At 30.3% G+C, this 12,673-nt stretch overlaps 1 protein-coding gene across 3 annotated transcripts in view; it reads left to right on the forward strand.

Annotated features, from left to right (window-relative positions):
- Positions 1-12,673, forward strand: part of LOC114128507 (filamin-A) — a 98,273-nt gene that overhangs the window by 53,678 nt on the left and 31,922 nt on the right. For 2 of the 3 annotated variants that reach the window (XM_050206934.1, XM_050206930.1), the window contains exons 11-24: positions 679-936; positions 1,421-1,611; positions 1,677-1,784; positions 3,439-3,546; positions 3,655-3,817; positions 4,944-5,168; positions 6,927-7,508; positions 8,530-8,703; positions 8,776-8,940; positions 9,749-9,921; positions 10,599-10,755; positions 11,397-11,526; positions 11,807-11,966; positions 12,057-12,221. In XM_050206934.1, the coding sequence (XP_050062891.1) occupies positions 679-936; positions 1,421-1,611; positions 1,677-1,784; positions 3,439-3,546; positions 3,655-3,817; positions 4,944-5,168; positions 6,927-7,508; positions 8,530-8,703; positions 8,776-8,940; positions 9,749-9,921; positions 10,599-10,755; positions 11,397-11,526; positions 11,807-11,966; positions 12,057-12,221 (2,759 nt within the window). The remainder of the gene's footprint in view (positions 1-678; positions 937-1,420; positions 1,612-1,676; positions 1,785-3,438; positions 3,547-3,654; positions 3,818-4,943; positions 5,169-6,926; positions 7,509-8,529; positions 8,704-8,775; positions 8,941-9,748; positions 9,922-10,598; positions 10,756-11,396; positions 11,527-11,806; positions 11,967-12,056; positions 12,222-12,673) is intronic. The other variant, XM_050206931.1, reaches the window with a different exon arrangement.

The following is a 12,673-nucleotide window of genomic DNA, read 5'->3' on the forward strand; positions in this document are numbered from 1 at the left end:
ATTTTAATTTAAAACATCTATAAAAAAAAATCATGTTTGTATATTTGTATATTAAATTATAATAGTTATTGTTGTAGTATAAAATACTTATAAGTAATTTTGAGTTAAATTTTCAACAATCCTTATCTATAAAGATTATAAGAAGAAATATTTAAAAAGTATTTTATAAACTTCGTCAATATTTAAAATTCAAATACTTATAAATAAGAACCGTGTCTATGTATACTTCATACTTTTAAATGGCAATAATAACAACTCATAGAAATCCTTATATTAAATTTACAACCATTTATATTAACTTAATAGGTCAACCATTATTTTATTAATATTTAGCCATTTAAGTATGGGGAAAAAATTACAGTTCAAAAATAGCTCAAAAGAACTTAATATTTATAGAAAATTGTATTATAAGCATTTATTGAAAATTGTAAATATCGAAAATTATTTATTTTTGAACTACATTGAAAACGAAAATCGATGTTGTTAAATACTAATTTTATTTAAAAATTTCGTTTTTTTAAATTTTTTTTTTCATTTTCTCTGCTTGTTGGCTTTACAATACTGAAATTTCAAATTACCTATATCCTTAACATAAGCAATATATTTTGTTCTTATTATTATAATTAACTTAGATAGAGTGATTGTGGCTAATATACAAAATAATTAATTTATGTGTAGGTGGAGTCAAAGAACCTGTAAACATAAAAAAACTTGACGCGCACACGTATGAAGCAACATACTATCCGAGGAAAGTTGGACGGCATGTAGTGATGGTGACCTTTGGAGGGGTAGAAATTCCAAAAGCACCATTCGAAGTTCACGTCACCCCATTCAAGGAGACTTTGATTCGTGCTTATGGTCCTGGACTTACTGGTGGCGTAGTTTCACATCCAGCAATGTTCACGGTCGAAACCAACGGAGAAACCGGTTCGCTAGGCAAGTAAAAAACAGTAAAGTTGCAGTTGCACAGTGATAGTGCACGACACCTCACAGAAAAAGTTGGGACGTAGAGGATAAATCGTCAGAATCAGCTAACATCCTATATCATGTTTAATAATATTATCCATAAGGATACTACTATTAAATATTATATTTAATAGGATAAGTTTAATTTTCAAAAATGTTATTTTAGTTAATAGGTATTTACTTAATATTTACTTTTAACTTCCTAGTTCTAAATTCATATTTAGTACATTATTTATTAAAGGGTTTAACTTGAATACACTAATTTCTCAATTGATATATAACATAATAATACAGTATCGACCGCTATTAAACAGTAAATACTTGAAATTAAAATATTGTTGTCTTGAATAAATAAAAATAACGAACATAAATTATTAATACATTAGTAAAAATTTGTAAATTTATTACTAACACATTACCTATTCAGTTGTGATAAAAACTGTTAAATTTACAGGATTCAGTATTGAAGGACCATCAAAGGCGAAAATTGATTGTCAGGACAACGGCGACGGGTCTGCGGATGTCAGGTATTATCCGATGGCGCCAGGAGAGTACGCTGTGCATATATTATGCGATAACGAGGACATACCGAAGTCGCCCTACATGGCGAACGTCGTACCTAGTACAGATTTCTATCCTGACAAAGTAAGTCAACATTTATTGTTGATAATTATTATGAACCTAAGCTAACCTTGTTATAAATTCTATAGGTAAATTGTTACGGGAGTGGACTGCAACCAAATGGTGTTATACAAGGAAAACCGGCTGAATTTGTCGTGGACACGAAAAAGGCTGGTGTAGCTCCTCTTGACGTAAAGGTAATTCTAGAAGAAAAAAATAAACATGCCCAATGCATTATTGTCTTATAATATTTAAATATGTTACGACTTAAAAAGAACACAGTAAATAAGTGCGTCACGAATGTCAGTCACGATGATGTTTTTATATTTTAGACTTTAGTTTTACCTTAACTTGGTTTTTTTGCTATAATATACTTATTCACCTAACACCTGACACATTTATCATTTAAAAATTATACTGCTATCTATTATATCTATTAAGATATAATATTATGTATAAAATAAGAATTATTAAATCAAATTTAGTTAATAGTTTTTTGTTTAAAATTAACTTAGTATAAATTATTATTTTTTTTTTTAAATTTAATTTAACTTTTCCTTATTATCCAGAGTATATAATTTTTAATATAAACAAATGTTTAGTAGAATTCTGAGATGGAATCAAAAAATATTTTAATAATTGCCCTCTGACACAAAATCAAAAATTGATTGTAATAAACAATTCAAATTATTTTACTATATTTAAAAAATAAGTTGGTAGTTAATTTTATTTTAATTTCTGTTCAGTAATAATATTAATATATAATAAATCAGTTAAAATAAACCTTATTATCCTAATAATCTCCAATTTGAATTTTATTGATCGATAGAATATGATGATTTAATAGTATAACATCATTATTTTTTTTTAAAACTAACTCATCGTGTAAACAAATTTATGTTTTGAATGTTTTAAGTTTTAATCTATACATTATTACATTGTATTTATTATTTATACATTTTATAATGTAATAATATAAAAGTAAACTGACTAAAACTGTCGATGATATTTAATAACATAGTGTTACGTACACCCAGTTCTACTGCAGGACATCATAATATAGTTTAAAATAATTTAAATACAATTTAGTAATATATTCTGTATTTATTTAATTCAAAATATTTCTAATAAATAAATGGCAATAACACATTGACAATAATGTGATTGCTAGAGAAGTATTGTTACAAACTCTGTGATACTTTGCGTCTGACAAATTCCTGTCGATTTGATGACCAGATCTCTTATCCAAGTATACATATCTTTACTATGGATTACATAAAATGTGTTATTCATGTTCTGACGAAAATACACAATTCCAACTTACATTAAATTATTTTAAAAAATATCATTATTATTTATCATATATAAATAAAGACATTTGTTATTATATTATTATTTGTATATATTTTTACTATACGGATGTTAAATACATAAATACTTACAATCATATATGTATAATGTATATAATATCTTAAGTCAGGGGGGGGGAGCAAACTTTTTTTGGTCACGATCTACTAAAATTATACTTTACCTTTGAGGATCGACTTCCATAGAAAATTTGTCTTTATTATTGAATTACTATAATTTTATTACTAAGAAAAATGTAGGGTATGTGGCCCTAAAAATAAATTCTAACATGATCTACTTTGAAATTGTCCACGATCGACCGTTTGGACAAGACTGATCGACCTAACCCTAATATAAGTTATCTTAGTTATCACAGCTCACTTTAATAATGATCACCACAAAACTATTCAAATATAATATAGAAATGTGTTTGCAATCATATTTATAAAATAAAAATAGTTTATATTTTGTTTAATGCAGCACTTTTGAACTTCGATTTTACAGGTGATCGATTCAAATGGAAACTTTGTAGAACCCATTTTGAAAGACAACAAAGATGGTACATTTTCTTGCAAGTACGTCCCGAAAGCGATCGGTAAACACACGTTACAGGTAAATCATACAATTAATAACTTACGCCCTACCGAAAAATGATGCCTAAGTTTTTAGTACTCGTAAAAAATTAACTTTATCGTTCATATTTTGTGCTGTTTTTTATAGGTCAGTTATGGAGGCGTTGCCGTTCCACAAAGTCCATTCCGCGTTTTCGTGTCACAACCATTGAACGCGAACAAAGTACAAATATTTGGTCCTGGTATCGAATCCGGTGTCAAGACCAATAAACCCAATCATTTCACCATCGATTGTTCTGATGCTGGAATCGGTAAATTTTCACACAGATCATAATAGTGTATTATTTTATACAATACTCGATTGAATGTTATCTGGGTCTTTACAACGTTATTATGACGTAATCCATATTATCTATGCTATTATGCAATATTTTCTTAAACATTTTGTTCAAAATGTTATTTGGAGCGGACTAAAATGAAATTGAAAAATTCATTTTTTGATTTTTAAATTTTTACTTGTAATTTATCAGATGAAAAATATAATATTATTATTCATTAAAAAATAGGTCATAAAAATAATTCACAATATCCATAATTAACAAAATCAATGTTATTTATTTATCAAAACGTTTGGGTTATTTCGAACTATAGCATTGTCTAATGAATAAAAATAAATATTATTTTAATATATAGCTTAGTAAAAGAAAATCACTATAGTAAAAAAAAATTCTTCTAATAAGACAGTATTAATTAAACAGACTACTATAAGTACTGTAAATTCTCGTACTACTTATTTTTAAAACAATATAAGTAATATTATAATATGCTTTATTTTCAATTAAAATCAACGATTATACAACACCGTGAGAATTAGAATCTATTGTTGTACGATTTTGGGTCGAGAAATACACATTAGGTATTAATATTTGTGACTCTAGAGCCAAGTAGGATGGCATTAGTAATACTCGGAATGTTATAGAGCAATTGTGATGCAATTTTATATGACTAAAAATTATAAAGAAATACATTTTAAAAGAAAACATTAATCATGTTCAAGTATAATTTATTATACACTTAGTCCGAGGTTAGCTAGGGTCCTAGCTGGTAAAACATTTTCTACGTTAATCTCTTAGAAAATCTATTTTTATAAAAAATTAAAAACACAACTTAATAAATTATGCGCATATTAGCGATGAGTAAACATCTAACATTTTAAATACCTTTGAATATGACTTAATTCGTTCTTATGACTTTTGGACCAATAAAAGTTTTGCACCTACCTAAATATTTTAATGCACTTATATAAATGTAGATATCTAATAATATACATCGGTCGTAAAATCTATACTTAAAACCCACAATGAGAACGTCGTACCAATAGTTTATGATAATATAATATGACAAGTGTTTATTAATATAAATTTATCGGTTTTTTAGGCGAGTTGAACGTAAATCTGGTTAACGAAAAAGGAGTCAACGTGCCATTGCAAGTGAACGACAACGAAGACGGTTCGTTCCTTATTGACTATGTCCCGACCACTTCAGGTGTTCATAATTTGAATTGCACTTATGGCGGAGTCAAGGTGCCTAATTGCCCGATCAAGATCAATGTACAGTCTCCGGTAGACTTGTCTAAAGTCAAAGTGGATGGTCTTGAAACGCGTAAGTTATTTCAAAAAATTTTAAATTCTCGTAGTATAATGATTTTATTATTCTGAGATTTTTATCGATGAATTTATTTAAAATCTGTAAGAATTATCTAGGTTTATTATTTAATGATCTCTATACGATAGATACCTACTTACCTTTGTTGTTAATAATATTGTCAATTTGGTTTAAGTATCTGTGTTCGTATGTTATGGACAAAATAATAATAATATACAAAAACACAAAGTTGGTAAGGGACGTTAACGAGTTATAGGTTAGTTAATAATAAGTTAATAAGTTAGTTAGAGATAATAATTTATCGGTATTCGGTATGATATTTTATTAATTTGACTGGGACTTACTGTATTAGTTTTTACCTCTGTATGAACTTAAATTCAACTTATAATATTTTATGCTAGATCAGATTCAAAAGGTTTCTAATTAATATTTAGCGCATTGTTGTTTTAAATATGGTTAGGTACCTATTAAAAATTTACAATGACAGCATAGATTTAAATTTGATTAAATTTTAAGAAGAGGAAGCTAAAATATTTCTACATAAAACGAGACAATTAATAATATAAAATTAAATAATAATTTTAACTTTGGATAAATCAGTGGTCGTTTTTCTTACAAGTAAATTATTTATCGTTGAATTACTTGAATTGGTTTGATTTTATTTTTTCATAGAGTTTATTGTACGGCTTTATCCTCATAGAAAGGCTAAAATTGACTAGAAATTAACTGGATTTATTTGTCCCTTAATAAAAGTCAGTTACGATACAGAGGTCACATGAAAAAGTATATTTAGTATATTTGAATATAATTCAGGGGTTAAGTAATAATTAATTTTGTTAGAATACCTAATGTTTTATAGGATACCTTTTTTGAATTCTTTACCGATTGTTATTATTTTAAAGAATATTTTGATTAATAATACATTCATGTAGATACACCCAATATAATAATACTATAAAGTTGCTATTGTAATTTTTCTCATGCATATTTTTTAGCTACAATTACATATAAAGCGCAATATAATTTGTAGGTTTTCATAGATGATATTAGTTGCAGTATACTTCTACTTTTTTTTAGCATAAAAATTTAGACTTTAGTCATATATTTGCTTACACTATAAAAACACAATCTGGAGGTATCATTTAATATTACGCGAATATCGCTGAAAAAAATATCGAATGTTAATATTATATTATAACTTTTTTAAATTAAGAAATACAAAAGTTAAAGTTAAGTTACTTTTATTAAAATTACAAAACGAGTTACTTTTTTTATGTTGTTTCCAAATTAATGAGTTACTTTTTTTCATGATAAATTTATAGTTAATTCATTTTTAATGTGAGCCACATACGTTTAAATAGTATGTATTGTGTACAAATTATTTTTTTTACCTATATCAAAAATAATTATTTCAAATAGGTACATTTAGTAGTTGCATAAATACTAAATTACAGATGGTCTAACAGTTGATTACATTATTTCTGGATTTCAACCGGGATTAAAATAAATAAATACAATACAGCCGCCTAAATAATTGTCCGTAGAAAATTTCAACCCTACCCAATCATCACGAACATCTCAAATCTCACAACAGTGAAACTACACTATTACACGACCCAGTTTGAGTTTAAATCAAAATAAACAGTCTACCGGTTAGGTGTTAAACTCAGGTGTTAACTCAGGTGTTAGTTGAGCTAATCGTTATCGTTATTATTAATATGACATTGTTATTCGTCTTCGCGGCGGACCGCGCAGTGGCGCCGGTCAACAGTCTTCAGCAGTTCCGGGTGATGACGCGGGAGGCGGGTCGCGCGGAATTCGCGGTGGTGATCACCAGCCCGTCCGGCGGTTCGGTGACGGCGCACGTGGTGCCCGTGGCCGACGGTTACGTGGTCAACTTCACGCCGACCGAGGTGGGCGAGTACCGGTTGAGCGTGACGCTGGGCGGCGAACAGGCCGGCCGCCAGTACCGGATGACGTGCACGCGCGCCAGCGACCCGAGCAAGGTGACGGCCCGCGGGCCCGGGCTGGCCGGCGGCCCGGTCAACCGGCCCGCCGAGTTCACCATCGACACGAAGCGCGCCGGCCAGGGCGGCCTGGGCGTGACCGTCGAGGGCCCGTGCGAGGCGGCCATCAATTGCCGGGACAACGGGGACGGCACGTGCTCGGTGGCCTACATGCCCGTCGAGGCCGGCCACTACGTCATCAACATCACGTTCGACGACCACCCGATTCCCGGGTCGCCGTTCAACGCGCTGGTCGGCGGCCGGGCGGCCGGCGACGCGCCGCGGCCGCCCAACAACGTCAAGGCGTCCGGCAACGGTCTGCTGGCCAACGGTAAACCCCTCGGAGTGTTCCGAGCGCGTGCTGCCCGTGTGTCCGTGATGTGCTGTGTGTGTGTGTTCCGAGCGTGTTCCTCCCCCCGTGTGTGTCCGTGTTCGCTCGCCGCGTGTTTGTCGTGCGGTTTTATGGTTTTGATTTGCGACCGCCGCCGTTTTTTCCGACTTAACAGCTGTGCTTTATTTAATATATTTAATATTATTTAATATTTAATTTATGTATTTTATTATTATTTATTATTATATTAATCGTCTATTACCGTTTGATACGTTTTGTTAATATTTATCTATAATATAATTAAATTGCTGTACTCACTTTTCGTTGTATCTAAACGGAAAATTTTAAGAGTACGATCTCGTGCCCTTTAACGTAATGCCTACCAACATATTATATTATTGAGTAGATTATAAGAAAAAGTCGCGGAAACGTAACTATAATATTGTTATTGCTGCTGCTTACTACCTTTTTGACCTTTTTGACCCTTTGACGTGTAAATTATTTTTCATAGTATTATACCTAAACGTCCAGAGAGTGAATTGTTTTTACCAAAACACTGCACTTTTCACCAAAGCAATGACGGAAATTTCCGTCGCAATTATTGTCGTGCAAAAGAGTAAAGGCGGATAAACACGTCCTATTATCATATTAATGTTTCATGATAAGTTTACTATTAATTGTTAAGAGCACTCCTGTAAATATTAAAAACCAAAGAAGTTGTCTATAATACTCGTCGAAGGGTATGCGATATTATGTTATTATATTCCAGTGTGAAACTACGTATCTAAGCCGTGTATTTAATATATGTAGTTACTCAGTTTGGACCTTTCGGTAGTTATTTGATCTAATTAATTGTGTTATTTTTATTTTTTATATTTTTTTATGCTGTTTAATAATTACTTGATGTATTATTTTAGTAGATTTTGACGTTTTGTTTGATTTTGCAGTATTTACTAGTTTTTGATAAATTTTAATTGAACCGTGAAAGTCAGTAATTCAATATTTTTTTAATTTGATTTAGGAGTTTTCTTGGGATCGCCGACTGACTTCTCCGTGGATTCGAGAGCCGTCGCCAAGTATGGCCAAGGAGTTGTTACGTGTACGGTGACTAATCCATCTGGTAGCCGGACCGAAACGTTCATAACGCCTCAAAGCGACGGAACGTATAAAATCAGTTACACCCCGTTCGAAGAAGGTAATATTTTGTTCTTAAGCTTTGACCATACATAATAACGTGTTTGTTTAAATTTATTTTTCGATTTTATAGGACCACACACCATTGACATTTATTACGACGGCGTGCCCATAGTCGGCTCACCGTTCTCCGTGAACGTGAAACGAGGAACTGACGCCAGCAAGTGCAGAGCGTTCGGACCGGGTCTGACCAAAGGAATAATCAACAAAGTCAACGCTTTTACCGTCGAAACAAAAGGTGATTCGAAAGTATATAATCGTTGTGAAATCAGAAATCGTATTGTTTTTAAAATAAAAATTTTAGTTTGAGTCATTAAAATATATTGTTGCATTTCACAAGTTATTGTGTGATACTGAAATTATATAAAAATGCATTTAATTTATATCAGAGCTTAAACGATTATAACAAAAAAATTTGGAGAAATTAATCGATTCATAGTTGTTTTTGTCAATAATAATCTGAATATATGTTATTATCTCTAAAATATTATTTACATTAAATGGTTTAATTTGTGGTCATATAGTTAATTACATGTTAATACATTATTTTTTATAATTGTAAATCTCTTGTACAGTAATATAATTACACATACTAGGTAGTGAAGAACATTTAAGAAAATCGGTATTCAAAAAATTTTTTTTTTGATCCTCTTAAAAGGAATTTAACGGCTTTAATATTTATTTATTGTCAATATTAAATTATATTTATTATGAACTATGACTAGAACAACAGTCGACAATCCGTATTCATATAATGTAGCAATATATTATTATAATTTATGTTATGAATTAATTTATTAATTGATTTGTCTTTTTGTTTGAATTTTATGTAACATTCAATTTATTCATTTAAAACATAACTCTTTAAAAATATAATTAATATAATAAAATGCATATTATTCGTAAAACGAAAAAATAAAATATTCGGGAATTGATCTAGTTGATTTCTTATCGACTTACCGATATAACTGGTACGAGGATACGTAACGTTTTGCGTAAAAATTACTTATAAAATACTTTAACATAATATTTTTATAATTGTATAGGTGCTGGCACTGGAAGCTTAGGTTTGGCCATTGAAGGACCGTCTGAGGCGAAAATGACATGCAAAGACAATCGTGATGGTTCATGTTCGGTCGAATATACGCCTACAGAATCTGGTGATTACGATGTGAGCATTCAGTTTGCTGAAAAACATATTCCTGGATCACCATTTAAGGTATTATTCAAATTTTATCTATAATTATATTATTTATTAATCATTAATCGTAAGTTTTTCCATTTTAATTGCCATTTAAAAGAGAAGCAAGTCTTACATTAGCAAAACCTCAATAATTTTGAATGATATAAAACTATTTGACTATCTAAATGCTCATTACTGCGTATTAAATATATCAATTAAGTATAGGCTTTTATAAACTGAATTCAAACAACTGGAATGTTAAGTTAATTTATTTGAATTTATACTCAACGCTATTTACACTCAGATCGTGATAGCAACTTAACTATACACTGAAAATAAAAATCTACTTAATAAGTAAGACGTAATCGTATATAATTTGAACTATAGCTATCATAATTTTATTTTTGCGCCGAGTGTTACCGCTTAATATATCCATAATCGGATTTCTTGTCTGCATGAAGTAACTTACGATTATATTATATTGTTCATTCTATGTTACTCTCCGTGTACAATTTCGTGGTAGGTACCTACTTATTTTCATTGAAGCAATTTTTCTTTCCAAATATCCAACAAGTATCTATATTAATTTAAATACGTCAAATATAAACTTTACCACAGACCACAGTGTTCATTTTACTCCAACCTGTGTTAGTGATAATAATAAATATAATAACCAATAATAAAACATATTGTTTTACCTACGAATATTACAGGTTACGGTCGATCGTCCTGCATCTGTGAATGATATCAAGGTGAGCGGACCCGGTATTAATCCAAAGTATTGCAGGGCCAACACTCCCATCACGTTTAAAGTGGACGCTTCAAAATCTGCTAAAGGAAATGTAGACGTAAAAATGGCAACCGACAAAGGTAAAATCGTGCAGCGTGTTATTTATTAATTTTATAAACTATAATGTATTGTTATTTAAAACGGTCCTTAAAAATATAAAAATTAATTTTCACACCACCAAAAAAAAAAAATTTGATAATAGTCAACAATCTTTTTAACTAAGTACATCAGAAAAACAATTTGTAAACTCTATTTTGTTTGTTTAATTAAACAGTTATATTACATATATATATGCAATATGCATTAATTATTATAATTAAACTGAAATAATTTTTATTAGAGAGGAAACGAACATAAAAATTAAATTTTCACGAATTCGAACTTAATTTTGTTCTTGAAGTGTCCTTACTCAATTTTTAATCTCATTTTAATTTTTTTTATGAAATTTCGAACTTAAAAATAAAAAAATACATCAATGTTATTATTTTTGGCAATTAAAATGTTTCTGAGAAGTTAGTAAATAATAACTAGTAAGTAGTAGGTATGGACATTAATTAACAACTTATTACCTATGAATTATCTTATAATTCAATAGATCATATAGTAATATTTCACTAAAGTATTTATCTTTTGATATTTTTAAATTAAAATGAGTATTAGAGTAAGTTACAGGTTTTTAGAATTTGTGTAATATTTTTAATTTATTATATTCATGCTTCAGGTCCGTTACAACAGAAGCCGATTATTCGAGACAATGAAGACGGGACATACGATGTAACTTACACTCCTAATCCAGAAGGTGCTCTGCTTACAGCTAACGTATTGTACAACGGACATCAAGTACCAGACAGGTAAATATAATATAAATCATGATTTATTTTAATATTATCCATACGTGTAGCAGACCGTGCGTGGACATATTATAAACATAATATTTACACATCTATTCTTATGTTTCAAGCGTCAAAACTACACAAGTTAAATAAAAATAAAATATTACAATTTTAAGTAAACACTAATAAGTATCTGTGTGAGATAGGTTGTAGATAGTGTTAAATTTTAACAATAACTTATATAGGTACGTAAAGCCATCTAATAATAGACGTCCGGCTCTTTTGTTTTTTTATTTAGTCCTTTCAAGCTCAGAGTTCGGCCTAAGTTCGAATTGGATAAAATCAAGATTGAAGGCCCCGGTGTTTCGGACTCTCGAGGTGTTAAAGCTTCTGTTCCCACTTATTTCGTCGTGGATGCCACTGACGCGGGTTCCGGAAAACTGGACTTGAGAATTATGGTAAGCCATAAAAAATAATACATAATAATAAAAATAATATGTTCTTAAATAAATATTCATTGTAAAATGATGATACCGTACGTTCTGCAGGGACCTGATGGTTTTCCTAGGCCAGTCGATATCGAAAAGAAAGATAATTTATACAAAATCAAATATACTCCGGACGACTGTGGTCGGTACACGATTGATGCGCTTTATGACGGTAAACCGTTACCGCAATCGCCGATTCACGTACAGTCGTACTCCACTGGAAATGTAAGTTCATTTTTGCATGATCGCTGTAAAATTCTAACGCTGAACTTTTTACGCTTATATAATATTAATGAACTAACTATCAAGATACGTGTCCATTATTGTTTGTCACATGACGTTACAATAATATTATACTACAGCAGTACAGCTCATTAACGCATTTTCTATTATTTGAGTTAAGTGTAATTACTTTTATAACTAGCTGAATATTTAGAATATCGTTTAGCAATTATAACCATATAGGCGTGTGCACGTAGTGTGCAGTGTATTCAGCTGCATACTTTAAATTTTAAATGTATTTTCGAGTATTATAATAATTTGTAATTGTAAGTAACACGTATAACGTAATAGTTAACTGCTCAACCATACACAGTAGATATCGAGTGTACTTCGTCATTAAACTCAATTATAAATCTTTACATACAATGAAAAACGATTCTGATCGAAAATGGTTT

The sequence above is a fragment of the Aphis gossypii genome, chromosome X (assembly GCF_020184175.1).
Source record: "Aphis gossypii isolate Hap1 chromosome X, ASM2018417v2, whole genome shotgun sequence".
In the NCBI taxonomy this organism is placed as follows: Eukaryota; Metazoa; Arthropoda; class Insecta; order Hemiptera; family Aphididae; genus Aphis; species Aphis gossypii.